The sequence below is a fragment of the Heptranchias perlo genome, chromosome 27 (genome assembly GCF_035084215.1).
Source record: "Heptranchias perlo isolate sHepPer1 chromosome 27, sHepPer1.hap1, whole genome shotgun sequence".
NCBI lineage: Eukaryota > Metazoa > Chordata > Chondrichthyes > Hexanchiformes > Hexanchidae > Heptranchias > Heptranchias perlo.
The window spans coordinates 30,053,786-30,069,555 of record NC_090351.1 but is presented as its reverse complement, the minus strand read 5'-3'; the positions used below and the strand labels follow the sequence as shown (position 1 = coordinate 30,069,555).

Sequence of the window (15,770 nt, the reverse complement as noted above, 5' to 3'; positions counted from 1 at the left end):
TTCACCTCACTAGGTGTACTGGCCTCCAGAGCTATCCCTGCATAGGAAGTCCCCACCCCTGGTCCTGTCCCCTCGTTATCAGCTGCCTTATAAGGGGTAGATGGAGATTTCACTCCTTACAAGGCAACCAGGAAACTCCCAGAAATGGCGAAGACCCACAACCTTGTCTTCAAATCCCTCCAATGCCTCGCTCCACCCTATCTCTGCAACCTCCTCCAGGCACTTTCCTTTCCACAGTCTTTGGTCTCCTTCTTTAGGTCTCCTTTGCACCCTCTTCTCTCTGACACACCTAGGAGAGAGTGCTTTCAGCTGCCTACACCTTGCTGCCTGGAACTCCCTCCCTAAAGCCCTCAGCCTCTATACTTCACTCTTCTCCACCTTTATACTTTTCTTTTCTCCTTTAAAAAACTTCTCAAAACTCTTCTTTTCACCAAAGCTTTCAATCACGCCTCCTAAACTCTTTCCCCATCTCACATTCCATTTCTCTGTGTGCTTTGGGGGTGTTCTATAAGTGGAATTGTTGCTCTTATTATATATTTAAGCAAACCAAATAAATTGAAGATGTAACAGATAAACAGTATGTAAAAATACCAGATCTTTCAGAAAGAAATATTGCGATGTTTTGGACATTACATTCAGAGCTTGGCAAAGATTTAATCAGGTGGTGATGTCAGTTGCCTGCCATTGTTTATAATTGAGGTACAACAGGGAGCAGAATGACAGTGGGGGTGAAAATGCTCTTCACCAGCAGCCCAATGTTCTTTTCCACTGAAGTCAATGGAACATTTCAGCCCCAGTATCTCTAAAGGCTGTGGGTCCTGCACTTTGCCTTCTTTGTTCTGTATTAAACTCAGATGTTTTTTCTGGAAAATACAGATGTTCTTCCAAACATGGAAGTCTTCAGGTTCAAATTTAAGGGTTACGGAACCATGTCAGGCAGATGGAGTTAAGGTACAGATCAGCCATGACCTAATTGAATGGTGGAACATGCTCGAGGGGCTGAATGGCCTATTCCTGTTCCTATATGAAGCAGTGGTATGTTTGCAATTGACTGATGATGCCATTTAGAACCTGGATTTAATTTCAGAAGTGAATGCAGTTGAATTCAAGCATGTTGAAGGGATACAGGAATAAGGTGGGCAAATGTGATTAGAACTAGTTGCTCGCGTGGAGAGTAACTGCTGACATGGACTGGTTGGGCCGAATGGCCTGTTTCTGTGTTGTAACTTTAATTTATTTCTTTTTAACTGACATTGTTACACATAATTGGATAATCACAGCTAACAACAGTCACTGCACTTCAGCTCATTCATTGCATTAGAGAACTTTGAGACATTTTGATTACAAGTGTTATGTAAATGCCAGTATTATAATTTTCAAAAAAAACAAAGTAACCAGATCTCTGCAAATTATTTTATTTTGCTGTTTCAATCATTATCTTTGCTTTAGACAAAATTCTTAGAGCCAGTACATTGGTGGTTGTTGTACATTTGCGCATCTTTGAAGTGGTGACATTCTTCGTTGATTAAACTGAAGGTCAGTTCCAGCTTCATTGGTGTTGACTGGAAATCAATGGCAGGCTGGAAAAATAAAGAGTCTGTTGTGATTCGACAGTCAGAGTCTAACATTAAGCCACTGACATCAGAAAAAAATGTGTTTGGCTCGGTTTGGCACTCTCACCTCTTGAGTCAGAAGGTTGTGGGTTCAAGTCCCACTCCAGAGACTTGAGCACAAAATCTATGCTGACCCTGCAGTGCAGTACTGAGGGAGTGCTGCACTGTCAGAGGTGCTGTCTTTTTGACGAGATGCTAAACCTCTGAGGTGGGCGTAAAAGATCCCATGACATATTTTGAAGAAGAGCAGGAGAGTTTTCCCCGGTGTCCCTTGACCAACATCACTAAAAAGAATCAAATTATTTTGTTGTAATCATTGCTGTTTCTGGGAACTTGCTGAACACAAATTGGCTGCTGTGTTTCCTCCATTACAACAGTGACTCCACTTCAAAAGTACATCATTGGCTGTAAAGTGCTTTGGGACGTCCTGAGGCCGTGAAAGCCAGTATATAAATACAAGTTCTTTCTTTTTCTCTATTGCATTATGCGACTACCAGGATGGTAGAAGGTGAACTAGATGGACATTGGGCTTTTTCTATCCAGCAATAGCTATGTTCCTATAATAGTTGACAGCATCTGAATGTACTAGTGAATCCACTCTGACCTGCATTTGTCCAGCAAACACTGTTATATATATCAGTAGAGTGTATGTACCTCCTTTTACTTTAAGGCCAGTTGCAGCAATCACAGGAAAGATCAAAGATTAATCCAGCATCACACTTCTCCACGTAGGTATGTCCATTAAGACATTGATAGTATATATTCTTGGCTTTTGCGTCAATGTAGAAACCATTAGATTTTCCAGTACAAAAATGGGGATTTAAAGGAGGAGCAGCAGTAGTGGGAAGAGGAGGAGCCACACATTCTAGAAGGAAACAAGTTTCATTAATTCACAGTTTGTTTAAAAATTGCTGTAAATTGACGTTGAGTATCTCATATTAAAGAGACATTGGGCGCATTTCAATTCCACCCGAAACAGATACAAGGTCAGCGTTTGCGGCCATGCCAACCACCCGAAACCGGCATTGTTTGTCTGCTGCCAGCCAGCAGCGGGCAACGAATGGGCATCCAGCTGCAGCTCGCCAATTGTGGGAGGGCGGGAGATCAGTCGGCCACTGCGCTTAGTCGACCGGCAGGTCGGGCATGGGGAGGATGGGGGCTAATCCCAGAGGAAGTCGAGCACAGGCCAGGAGTCGCCTGCATTATTTTTGTGGGACCAGGGCGAGCTCCTCCGAGCCCCACAAAAATTCTCACAAAGAAATTTTTGAGCCTTTCCTTGAGCGGCCACCAACAGTCATTGAAGGGCCGCTGGTCAGGCCGCTCAATGCCCTTGGTACGCTCCACTCATTTGTACCTGAAAATTGTAAATGGTGTCCTACAGCAGGTGTGGAGGATATTTAAGCAGCATCCCGTCGCAAACAGGCAGGCGTGCTGCTCACCTATTTGCAGATGCACTTCAAAATTGCATCAGGTGGGCCTTGAGCATCATTGGAATGGCCGAGGTGTCTCCCCGCCAACCACCGCCCCCCCCCCCCCCAAAAACGATATTCAATTGCTTGCTGTCTGCTTTTCAGGCATGAAATGGGTGGCAATCACTGAAAATTGCTCCCATTGTGGAACTTTTCAAGTAAATTCAGTTCCTTGGATCACAAGAGACAGGTTCCTTGGAAAAGTTAGTTCAGTGAGCACCATTGAGGATAAGTTGAGATGTAAGATGCTGTGTCTGGACAGTAGGGGGGCTAAATTGGGCCGCAAAGCGCCCGTTGTGTAGGCGCTATGCAGAGTCCTAAGGACCCAAAATGGCGTCTGAGATGCGTGCGCACACTTCCGGCGTAACGTGCACAGGACGCCATATGCATTTGTGCAAGCGCACTTAACAAACACCGGCAGCACATAAAGTAGGGAAATTATGCAGTAGATCAATGTGCAAAGCTGATTTAAAGGGACAGATGCAATTTTGGAACTCCACAGTCTTAGCCTCGCACAGCTGAACAGGTCTTAAACAGCTTGGAGGACCCCCCCACCAGCGCTATTTAAAGGCATCATGCAGGAGCCACAGGTTAGTTGCTGGATTATTGCTTCTGGCTGCTGAAGCATTTGTACCTTTTTTTTGGAGGTCTCCTATACTTGAATATTAGGACAAGGGGACATAGCCTAAAAATTAGAGCCAGGACTTTCAGGAGTGAAGTTAGGAAACGCTTCTACAGGCAAAGGGTGGTAGAAATTTGGAACTCTCTTCCGCAAACGGCAGTTGATGCTAGCTCAATTGATCATTTTAAATCTGAGATTGATAGATTTTTATTAATCAAAGGTATTAAGGGATATGGGGCTAAGGCTGATCTATGGAGTTAGGTCACAGAGCAGCCATGATCTCATTGAATGGTGGAACAGGCTCGAGGGGCTAAATGGCCTACTCCTGTTCCTATGTTCCTATAATAAAGTTTCAATACTCCATAGGGAGTGAACTGGCTGGCTGACAGGCAACAGCAAGGGCACTGGCGGAGTGGCAGGGGTGGGACAGGAATGCTGTCATCCTGAGAGAGGACAGCAGGTTCATGTTCCATGGAGCCGCTGCCACTTGCTGCCTTCTGTTATGCGCCACCTTCTCCCGCAAGAAAGGGGAAAGTGTGTTCGTGAGTGTCCTGCATTATGTTTGGGTGATGTGCCTGTCATGGTTGTATAGCTGCCAGTGTGTGTGACCTGTGAGTTGTGGGTCTGCAGCTTGCAACAGTGGTAATGTGTGAGGAAGAGATGAAGCATCTGATTGAAAGAGTTTGTTGGTAGGTGGGCGATGGGGGGGTATAGTGCTGAACACCCTTTATTCAATGTTTTGAAGGAACTCAACATAAGTAAACATAAGGACGGGACCTGCATCTGTGTTTTACATGTGCAATTTCTGATTTCCGTTCAGACCCCATTCAGACCCGTATCTTATATTTTGAAAATATAAGAGTCTTGCAAATTTGAGCAGCCAAGTTGTTATTCATTATAAAAATAAGAGTTCCCATCATCACCATGCTTCACTATATTGCAACACAAATTCACTTCACCATTGACTTCCAACACTTCCTGCAACCACAGTGCACCTTTCCTTTAAGAGGTGCAGGGTGCCTTTAAGTGGTGCTAGTCACTCGCGTTATCTGGGCCCCCTACTGGTGAGCAGCCACTCAACGGTGCAGGTAGGCCTGGCTGCACGCAGCAATCATGTAAATCACCGGGCAGCACAAATGTTACGTGCTGCCTGCATCTCAACGACCGGGCGCGGGTTAATCGCGCACCGCGATCCCCGTGCCCATTTTCGGGGGTTAACCTATTTAACCTGTTGCAATACAAACTTTGAAATGTGCTTTTATTGTAGTTTTATTTTCACTTTTCAGACTTATTTATGTAATTTAATGGCTATCTGTACTGACTTTCTATTAAGCAACAACAAGTAGTTGGTTCCAGCCATAGAATCATGACAAGGAATTAACAGTTATTGAGTGTCATGGTAAGGAATTACCTGGATTAATTCCAAGCAGAGTGTGCAGTTTGCTGATGAGAGGATAACGTCCCTGGTGGCAGAAAGTACCACTGAAATCATCCAGAGAGAGGGTCCACACCATAGCTCCTCCCATATTGTTTTGCTTCAGCCACTTTATCTGGAACACAATATGGAAAATTTATTATGTAAATCACTGTTAGCCTGCAGGCTTCTCTTCAAATGTGATTGCAAAATCTACAACATCCCAAATCATGAAGATAAAAACACTTATTCTTCTGTGTTATGTCCGAGGAAACACTCGTATTTTGTAGTATCAACCAACTGCTTTTATTTCCAGATCCTCTAAAATCTTCCTATCAAAGAATAACAAAATCAATAAGAGAGATCTTGGAGTGTAATTGCTACAATGTGCTTACTCCCATCACGTGGCCATCCAGTGCTCAGTTAACAATATTCAAGTACCTTACATATCATTGTGGAAGTGCACAGAGCTCCATTACAACGTACATATTGCTTTTTATGGGATTCTAGGGAGAATGAGGAATAAAATTCCTATCTAGAAACACCTATGTTTCAATTATCAATAATATTACCGCATTAGAATCTTGGAGGTGAGACAGTTCTCCAGAAATCGGTTCTGTTTCTGTCGCAGATTGTGGTTTGGGCACAAAGAGGTGAGTTGAACAAAATCTAAACCTCTCGCAATATTGTTGTGTGAGGGAGTAAATAAAAAAATAAAAAGAGCAGCAATTGTAAATAGTGTCATTCCTAATGGTGTCTAGTAAATTAAAAAGAAAATGATTGATTTTCCAAATGCATCTATTGGAAATGCAAGTGTGCGGTCACGAATAAAGTTAATGGTCAGAAAATCGTTGCCACATTTGATTTCCTGATATGTGGAGGCTTCTCACTGGTTGCATGCATTTGGAAAGTCAGTCCTAAAGTAAATAGCAGTATGTAGAACAGACCTTGTCTTCATAGCTTTGTGGATTATCATATCCAACCCACTCATTTCCCCTATATGCGTATGGAACCATCTGTGGAGAATCCCATTTCTCAGTAGCATCTTTTAAGAAGAGGCAGATCTGTTGAAAGAATGAGACATTAGGATGCAACACTTTGTAGTTGACAATTTAACTGCAGTAAAGATCTATTTGAATTAATTAGTTCTTTTTAGGTTTCTTCTGAAATGCACAAGATACTTTACTTAGAATCTATTGGGGGTAATTTTGACTTCGAGTGATAGTGTCAGCGGGAGATATATATAAAAACATAAGAACATAAGAAATAGGAGCAGGAGTAGGCCATACAGCCGCTCGATTCTGCTCTGCCATTCAATAAGATCATGGCTGATCATCGACCCCAACTCCAATTACTCATGTGATCCCCATATCCCTTGATTCCCTTAGTGTCCAAAAATCTATTGATCTCAGTCTCGAATATACTCAACGAATGAGCATCCACTCAGCCCTCTGGGGTAGAGAATTCGAAAGATTCATGACACGCTAAGTGAAGAAATTTCTCCTCATCTCAGTCCAAAATGGCCGACCCCTTATCCTGAGATTATGCCCCTAGTTCTAGACTCTCCAACTGGGGAAAAAGCCTCTCAGCATCAACCCTGTCAAGTCTCTCAGAATTTTATATGTTTCAATGAGATCACCTCTCATTCTTCTAATCTCCAGAGAGTATAGGCCCATTCTACTCAATCTCTCCTCATAGGACAACCCTTTCATCCCAGGAATCAATCTAGTGAATCTTCTTGCACCACCTCTAAGGTAAGTCTATCCTTTCTTGGGTAAGGAGACCAAAACTGTACACAATACTCCAGGTGTGGTCTCACCAAAGCCCTGTACAATTGCAGCATGACTTCCTTACTCTTGCACTCCAACCCCTTGCAATAAAGGCCAACATACCATTTGCCTTCCTAATTGCTTGTTGTACCTACATGTTAACTTTCTGTGTTTCTTGTAGAAGGACACCCAAATCCCTCTGAAAACCAACATTTAATAGTTTCTCACCATTTAAAAAATATTCTGTTTTTCTATTCTTCCTACCCAAGTGAATAACCTCACATTTCCCCACATTATACTCCATCTGCCACCTTCTTGCCCACTCACTTAACCTGTCTATATCCATTTGCAGACTCTTTGTGTCCTCTTCACAGCTTACTTTTCCACCTAGCTTTGAATCGTCACAAACTTGGATACATTACACTCGGTCCCTTCATCTAAATTATTAATATAGATTGTAAATAGCTGAGGCCCAAGCACCGATCCTTGCAGCACCCCACTAGTTACAGTTTGCCAACCTGAAAATGACCTGTTTATTCCTACTCTCTGTTTTCTGTACCTTAACCAATCCTCTATCCATGCTAATATATTACAACCAACCCTATAAGCATTTATCTTGTGTAACAAACTTTTGCGTGGCACCTTATAGAATGCCTTTTGAAAACCCAAATATACCACATCCATTGGTTCCCCTTTATCTATCCTGCTAGTTAGATCATCAACAAACTGTAATAGTTTTGTCAAACAAAAATGCTTGATCAGATGATGTCTGTTTTAAACTATCACCCAAACTCAAAATTAGCCCCATTGAATTTTAATCCAAAGTATGAAACCCCAAGCAATGCCTCCTGAGGTGTTCACACATGAAAACAATTTCTACTGAAAGCTGTTTGGCCATTCCCCACATGGCAAGTTCCCTGTCTCGACCATGCCATTATGAAGTGGCACCCAGCCATATGATAGAGAGGGTATCAAAAAAAATTGGTTCAAGGATGATATTGGCAGTGGCCTCAGGCCCAGTAGCTGGTCCACCCAGTCAATTAGGGAATTGTGCAAAACAGTCAGGAACAAAAGGAGGTAAGGAAAATAACTTGTAAATTGGGCAAAAAAATAACTGCCTGAAAAGGGTGCATCTGAGGTTATAGAGGTTTATAAGATAGTAAATGGCATGGAAAAGGTAAATCTGGAATATTACTTTAAGACAAAGAGAGGCAAGTTCAAACTAGGGAAAGGAAACTTTAGGCCTGATATCAGGAGATTCTTCTTCACGCAGAGAGTGATCAACACTTGGAGTGAACATCCCAGTAGAATTGTAGAGGCAAAAACTCTGGAAGTATTTAAAAAACACCTGGATGCTGCACTGGGAGGACCGTAGGGCGCTGCTCGAAGGATAAACTAATATGGGCCAAATGGTCTTCCTCATCTGTTATTACCTTGTGATAAACAGGCAAAGAAATGACAAAATTCCCATTCAGTCTAAATTGTTTGCCCTCCTCCCAAACACCTTATTGATATAATTAATGTCAATGAAGTTTGTTTTCTCACAGCAAAATGTGAGGTTTTCAAGGTGTTTGGATATTTGGTATATTTGCATCAGTACAAATACCTCAAAGTAGGCCAGAAACCCAGTTTGTTGTGTGTAAAACCCAGCAGGTCCAGCACCATTTGCTGGGGCACCGACAGCAGTACTGGATGTGCTCAGTCTGTAGGAGCGACCATAGGCAGGGAATCCGAGGTTCAGTTTCTCTGCAGGAGCTCCATTATCCTTCCAGTATGTCATGGTGTAGTCCTGTGTAGAGATTAGTAACATTAACACTTAGTTCTAGGAAGACTGCAAGCATTTTATAAAAGATGATTACCTGGTTGTAAAACTGAAATAAGTAACATCCATGAATACGTACAATATTAAAGTACTTGTTATTGCCTTGGGCTGAAGGGAGAGCATAAAGAGGACTATTTTCTCCAGTGAAGGAATTCCATGCACCATAGAAATCATATGTCATCACATTGAAAAAGTCTAGAGTTCTGTAAGAGAGAAGATCTGTGAATTACACTGATATCTTACGCAGTAAAATATATATTTATTCTTAACCTTATCCTCAGTCTTCTCTTTCTCCTATAATCTAAAACCCAGCTTAGGTTTCAGCTCCATTACTACTCAGTTTGCCTTGTCTTATCCCTTACTCTTTTCAACCATGGTACTGTCCTGCACCATTGGCCTTGGCCCATCATCTAGGTTACTCAGCAATAAAATAATGGAATATTTTGACCAGGATATCCCTGATAATATAAACTATGAACAATTCTGCTTTGTGACACAATTGTGGTGCTTGTATAGGAAAGAATTTCCGCACGTTAGTTGTCTTAAGTTCTCCAGTAATGTTTTATGAACATATTGAGATTACGTTCAAATCTTAACCTAAGATTTGAACCCAGTCGGACTCCAATCCTCATTCAGTAGCAAAGGGATGGCGATTTATGACAGATGAAGACCAAATAGAAACAGCCCCGGAGAAAGGTATTCCACCCCAGAGGGGATTGATTGCTTTATGAAATATCATCAGACAGCTACATCTATACTCAACTGAGGACTTGGTGCTACCTCCCAATTGTCTGCAATAACATCAGCAGTAGATCAGCTGAAATGACGTAAATGGCCAGTGACGCCGTTTCTCTGGGTTTTTCACCAATCTTCTGCTGAATTTACGGCAGAATATCAAGGAACCCAGGCAGAAATTCTACCCCATTATTTTCAGGGAAATCTGGACGAATGATATAGGTGGGCTGAAACATGGCAGATCGATTTTAATTTGAATAAATGTAGGGCAATACATACATGAATAGAAACATAGAAAATAGGAGCAGGAGTCGGCCATTCGGCCCATCGAGCCTGCTCCAACATTCAATATTATCATGGCTGATCCTCTATCTCAATACCATATTCTCGCTTTCTCCCCATACCCCTTGATGCCTTTTGTGTCTAGAAATCTATCTAGCTCCTTCTTAAATATATTCAGTGACTTGGCCTCCACAGCCTTCTGTAGTAGAAAATTCCATAGGTTCACCACCCTCTGAGTGAAGAAATTTCTCCTCATCTCAGTCCTAAATGTCCTACCCCGTATCCTGAGACTGTGACCCCTCATTCTGGACTTCCCAGCCAGGGGAAACATCCTCCCTATATCCAGTTTGCCTAGCCCTGTCAGAATTTTATATGTTTCAATGAGATTCCCTCTCATTCTTCTAAACTCGAGTGAATACAGGCCAAGTCGACCCAATCTCTCCTCATATGACAGTCCTGCCATCCCAGGAATCAGTCTGGTGCACTCCCTCTATGGCAAGTATATCCTTTCTTAGATAAGGAGATCAAAACTGCACACAATACTCCAGGTGTGGTCTCACCAAGGCTCTGTATAATTGCAGTAAGACATCCTTGCTGTTGTACTCACATCCTCTTGCAATGAAGGCCCACATACCATTTGCCTTCCTAACTGCTTGCTGCACCTGCATGTTTGCTTTCAGTGCCTGGTGTACAAGGACACCTAGGTCCCTTTGTACATCAACATTCCCCAATCTATCAACATTTAAATAATACTCTGCCTTTCTGCTTTTCCTTCCGAAGTGGATAACTTCGCATTTATCCACATTATACTGCATCTGCCATGTATTTGCCCACTCATTCAACTTGTCTACATCGCCTTGAAACCTCTTTGCATCCTCCTCACAACCATCCCGCCTAGTTTTGTGTCATCAGCAAACTTGGAAATATTACATTTGGTTCCCTCATCCAAATCATTGATATGTATTGTGAATAGCTGGGGCCCAAGCACTGATCCCTGCGGTACCCCACTAGTCACTGCCTACCACTCTGAAAAAGACCCATTTATTCCTACTCTCTGTTTCCTGTCTGTTAACCAATTTTCAATCCATGCCAGTATATTACCACCAATCCCACATGCTTTAATTTTGCACACTAGGTAGGTAACAGTAACAATAGGTAACAGAAAACAATTGTATAATGTGAAAAGGTCTCTGCTGGTAAGGATCAAAAAGGAAAAAAAAATTGAGAGTAATCATTGATCATTCCCTCAAAATATCTAGGCAATGTGAACAAAAAAGCGAATCCATTACTGGGATGCATCTGGAGGGCATTGTACTGTAAGTCAGAACAAGTAATGCTGATATTGCAGGGATCAATAGTGCGGTCAGTTCTGGAGTATGGCATGTAGGTTGGTTGTCCTGTCTCAAGTATAATATAGATACATTAGAAAAGGCTTAAAGCAGAGCAATCAGAATGATTCCAGGCCTTAGCGGACAAAGACATGAAGAAAGAACAAAGTGAAGAACTTATGTTTGTTGGAGAAAAGACTTAGAGAAGACATTAAACAGATTTTTTAAAACAATGAAATGTTTAGATAAGATTGAAGTAAATAAACGATTTAACTTAGACAATGCTAGAGGACACAAGTCCAAAATTCACAAGTCTTGAGCAAGGTTAGAAATTAGGGGGAAAAAATCCCGCAGAATGTAGTGAATATGTGTAACTGGCTCTATTGAAGGTAATTGATTTTGATACCTTTAAAAGAGATCTGGATTGATATCTGTTGAGAAGACGGTCAAAGCTTATAGAGATATTAACAGCACTGCTTGAGTTTAGGTCTCGTTAGGGAAGGTAAGGAAAAGAACTTAGTGTCCCTTAATGTAAAGCATTAGCAATGTTGTAGGAGGGAAATCCATAATAAGTAAATCATACATGAACCCTGCAATGAGCAGGATTGGTGGGCCAAATACCCTTTTCTCAAGTCAGACTTTCTTAAGTTATGATTTCAACAAGTAACTTAAAATTCGTTCCAGTGGTTTCCAACTTGAATTAAAGGTTTCCAACGTGAATTAAACGTTAACTAAAAGCTTTATAGCTTATCTGACCAGCCAGAATATTTATCATTAAAGAATGAAACATGGGCTTTCCTAATAACTCATTGGGTGAATGCAGTGCCTGTGTGGCAATGAGTAATATGGGCCACGATTTCCTGGCATGTGCTGAGTTAGCTGATCTCCGCTTGCCAATTGTACAATTGACCTATAAGATTGATACCAACACTCACTGTCCCAGCTGAGGAATCTCGTAGGCGGCTTCGATATTGGGTTTTCCAGCAGCCACCGCAGCTGAGAGTAACAGTCTTGGTTTCCCAATACTTTTTCCTTCTGCTTCAAAGGCTGCTATCAGTTCCTAAAATTCAAAAATGTTGTAGTTTCCCTTTTTATTCGATTTACACAACTTAGAAGCTTCAAAAGATGACCAAATGAACATTAGATTACTTGTTTTGAAAATGTATCCATGGCCAAGCATAGCAAAGTAACATATCTAATACAAGGGTACAACCAGAGCATTAGCCAGTCTTAAACGGAGGCCAGATTGACAGCAGTTACTGCAAAACAATCATTTTCATCATAATGGGCTAGAAAATTCAGCTTGAGTTCCTGCTCCTGATCAATATGCAGTGACCCGTGCTGGTAAGTGTGCATGTGTGGACATCAGATGAGGACAGGATGCAGTTAATCAAAGATGTCCCACCATAATTGTATATCTAGCCAGCTTGCACTGTCTAGGCTGATGCATGAAGAATAGCCATGTGGGTGAGGCACTGGACGAGAAGTGTACCCCAGGGTGCGTCAGTGCCTTCTGGAGAGGAGGGAGGAAATTAGGGGAAAAGTTCCTCCAGAAGAAACTTGTTGGAAAAGGGTAATATAAAAAGGAACCATGTGGATGAGATACTGGAAGAGAAGTGTACCTCAGGGTGAGTCAGTGCCTTCAGGAGATGATTTTAATGAAGTCTTATTGGAAGCCACAACAAGATGTTGCATCACTTTAACAATATGATTGATTCCAGATTTTTTTCAAGACTTATAAAGCCCACTAAAAATGTGATCTCCACATTTGGATCCCACATTAATACCAGGACATGTCACAGACACTAACACACTGATGGGTTTCATTTACTTATTCATATGGTGTAATGTTTTTCTACAAATGACAAATAAATTATTCTTTGGGTAGTGTTGGTTTTTGGCAGTCCTTACACTGAGTAACTAACCGGTAAGGTGCACTCGGTCCTACCTGTGTTAAGATTGTAAAGAGGTGCTTGTCTTGTGGGGGGCTTCCTCTTAACGCAGGATACTCCCAGTCTATGTCCAAACCATCAAACCCATATTTGCGCAGGAAGCTAATCGTTGACTTTATGAATGTTTGGCGATTTTCAGCAGTGGAAACCATAATGCTGAACCTAGAGAAGAAAGTTAAAGGAAAATCATCATTGATAACAATAGTTGGCCGTGAAACAACTGTAAAATTGATTTTGCTTGCTTCTCTTCAAGTCTCCTACATATGTATTTAGGAATTTGGTGACTCCTGCCAACATATGTTAAGAAGTAAAACAATTTTTGATAGTCTACCATTATCTTTTTATTTCATGAAGAATTTGAAAAAAAAATGCTTCCCATCCAACACCAAACCAACAAATGTTTCCATCTTACTTTCTAGATCCAAAGTTCCAGCCTCCGACAGAGAGAAGTGTTTTAAGGTTTCCATTCCTGTTGTAAATTAAACAAATAGTTGCATTAGAAAAAATAGTGAATAGTAAAACACATTCAATAATATTGGAATCATTACCAAAATTACTCCAAAATATCACAGTAAAGGGGGGTGCAATTGAACATGGGCAGGGAGTCAAAACAGGTGGTCGCATTTGCCGCCCATCATAGGGCACACCTGTTATTCAGTTTTATTGAGGTCAATGGGACTGAATATTGGATGGAGTATCTAATGGTAGACGAGTGCAATACCGTCTCTTCTGCGACTCCGCCCACATCCATTTCACCCCCCATATCTCTTTAGTCCTCTCCCTTTGATACTAAATCTAATTGAAGTTCAGTACCTCAGTCCAGTGGTATAGTGCACTGTGTATGAACACAAGGTACAACAAGGTGATTGGGCCCTGGTTTGTGCTTTTTATTCAAGTTTGTAATTTTCTCTACAACAGTTTCCTGTTCTTCACTGAGTCATTAAGTGAAAGTGAATAAATCACCCTGCGCCACACTTATCTAACTCTTAGTGGCTACACAACAACACTGGCCAAGCTCTGGGACCAGGTCGTTTTCACAGAATGGAAATGATAAGAGGAGCTTAAAAAAGGTGGAAAAATAGAATATGGGGAATCTAAGTGCACTGCAATGCATCTTATGTAGGAGGCTATATAATGTGCAGTTGATTAAATCAAGACTTAGAATTTGGGAGTTAGTTGTAAATGTATTAAGTTGTAGATGTACAATACCTGGTTTTAAGAGCGTTGAATGATTTGTAGAGAGTCACATCATTCCATCCAATAGTGGTGACTTCATTGTTGCTCATACCAGCAAAAGCGTAGATCAGGTGAGTGCACATGCAAGGGTCCACATCATCTGGCATGTAACTTGCTGCTCCTGGTCTATACTGAGCCCAGTTTGCAAAGTAACAAACCAGTCTGTAGGCAGAGCCTGTGGGTGGGAGTAATGGAAATCAGGACAGTGCTTCTACTCATTACATTAAATTAAGAAAAGCTTGAAATGCACAAAGTCTCACCCAGTTGTAGGCACGCCAATAAGACCACCGCTGTAATCAAGAATATAGGATAAGTGTTAGAATTATGATCAAATGATGCCTGAAGGTGCAGAGATTTGCTGAAGTATTTTTGCCCAAGTGGTTAAGGTTAAATTTTGAGTTCTAGTACCTCATCAATGCGCTGATGCACTAATGTGCCATGTTTGGCTTCCTGACCTGAGCTGTTATAGTAAGGTGCCGAGTGCATTAATGTGTCATTGGCATATAATTGTTTAAATTAACCTGGTATGGCAGCATGGTTATATTACTGACTGAATTTTTTGACTAATATTTGCTCAGCAATTACGACACAGGACACTAGTGTACAAAGGCTTAATGTGTTTGTCTGAAATATTTCTGCCCGCTATTTTTGCAGAAGTATAACACACTTTATTTTTAAGCCTTCATACAAGCATGATAAACATTCCGATATTGGTATCCGATGGTGGCCCATTGATCTTTAAAGTATTTTTATAAGGCAATGTTATCAGGATTGCGATTAGGTCAAAATGAAAAGGACTGCACTCTATTTAAATATTATCACCTCATACTTAGCTTTTCAATGGATGTTAAGGTCAGGGAAGGAAGAAATAGTGTAAGAATATAAATATATGGAGTTGTAAAAGACCAGTTGGCCACTGGGCTAACTTCTTTGGGTACATCTTCTATAATTTGCTCTCACTAACGTATTTAATCTCTGAGATCATGATTTCAAGAGGATGTCTTCCTAAGCCTGGCAATAATCAAGCAAAAACTCTTAGATATTAGTCTAACTGAACAACCTAAGTTATATAACACTGCCCAGTCCCATTTCAAGGGAGTGAGAAGGAACATGGATTGAAACTTTTGTTTATGCATTTGTATGCAAGGACGATGCAATCTCATAGGACAATACCTTTGGTTAAATAAATAGAAGTTAAATCACAAATGACTACAGTTCACTGAATTATTTTATCTTGTAGCTGTTGACATGTTTTTACACCTTTTACTACATGTACAGTTCACATTATGCACACTTACCTTCTGTTGTTTGCAGAGTCAGATTACATGAAGTTTAAAGTAAGGAATGTGCAAAATAGTTCATATTTCAGAAAATTTGCAGTTACAATTAGAAGTGCAAAATAAATTGTGAAATTGAAAGTTCTATTTCTTGGTAAATTCCTCAGCATGTGAATGAATTCACCAGTGAATGAATTCACCAAACTGGAATCATCTAAATTAGCATAAAATTAATGCATTAAACTTAGACA

At 41.0% G+C, this 15,770-nt stretch overlaps 1 protein-coding gene across 1 annotated transcript; it reads right to left on the bottom strand.

Moving 5' to 3' along the window:
- Positions 1 to 1,444: 1,444 nt before the first annotated feature.
- LOC137344721 (acidic mammalian chitinase-like) lies at positions 1,445 to 14,409 on the bottom strand. Its single transcript, XM_068007852.1, has 10 exons — positions 14,216 to 14,409; positions 13,419 to 13,475; positions 13,003 to 13,168; positions 11,990 to 12,114; positions 8,789 to 8,912; positions 8,494 to 8,676; positions 6,066 to 6,182; positions 5,116 to 5,254; positions 2,268 to 2,478; positions 1,445 to 1,580 (listed from the first exon to the last, which is right to left on the bottom strand). The coding sequence occupies exons 1-9, from the start codon at positions 14,347 to 14,349 to the stop codon at positions 2,279 to 2,281; spliced, it is 1,245 nt and encodes a 414-aa protein (XP_067863953.1). The 5' UTR covers positions 14,350 to 14,409; the 3' UTR covers positions 1,445 to 1,580; positions 2,268 to 2,278.
- Positions 14,410 to 15,770: the final 1,361 nt, after the last annotated feature.

What these genes read in the sequence shown, in the direction of transcription:
- LOC137344721 (XM_068007852.1), bottom strand. Translation starts at nt 14,349, where the DNA reads ATGCCAGATGATGTGGACCCTTGCATGTGCACTCACCTGATCTACGCT. An exon ending in TTCAACGCTCTTAAAACCAG is followed by an intron (nt 13,476 to 14,215) that starts GTATTGTACATC and finishes AATTTACAACAG; the next exon opens with GAATGGAAACCTTAAAACAC. An exon ending in CACAAAGCTATGAAGACAAG is followed by an intron (nt 5,255 to 6,065) that starts GTCTGTTCTACA and finishes ATTGTGTTCCAG; the next exon opens with ATAAAGTGGCTGAAGCAAAA.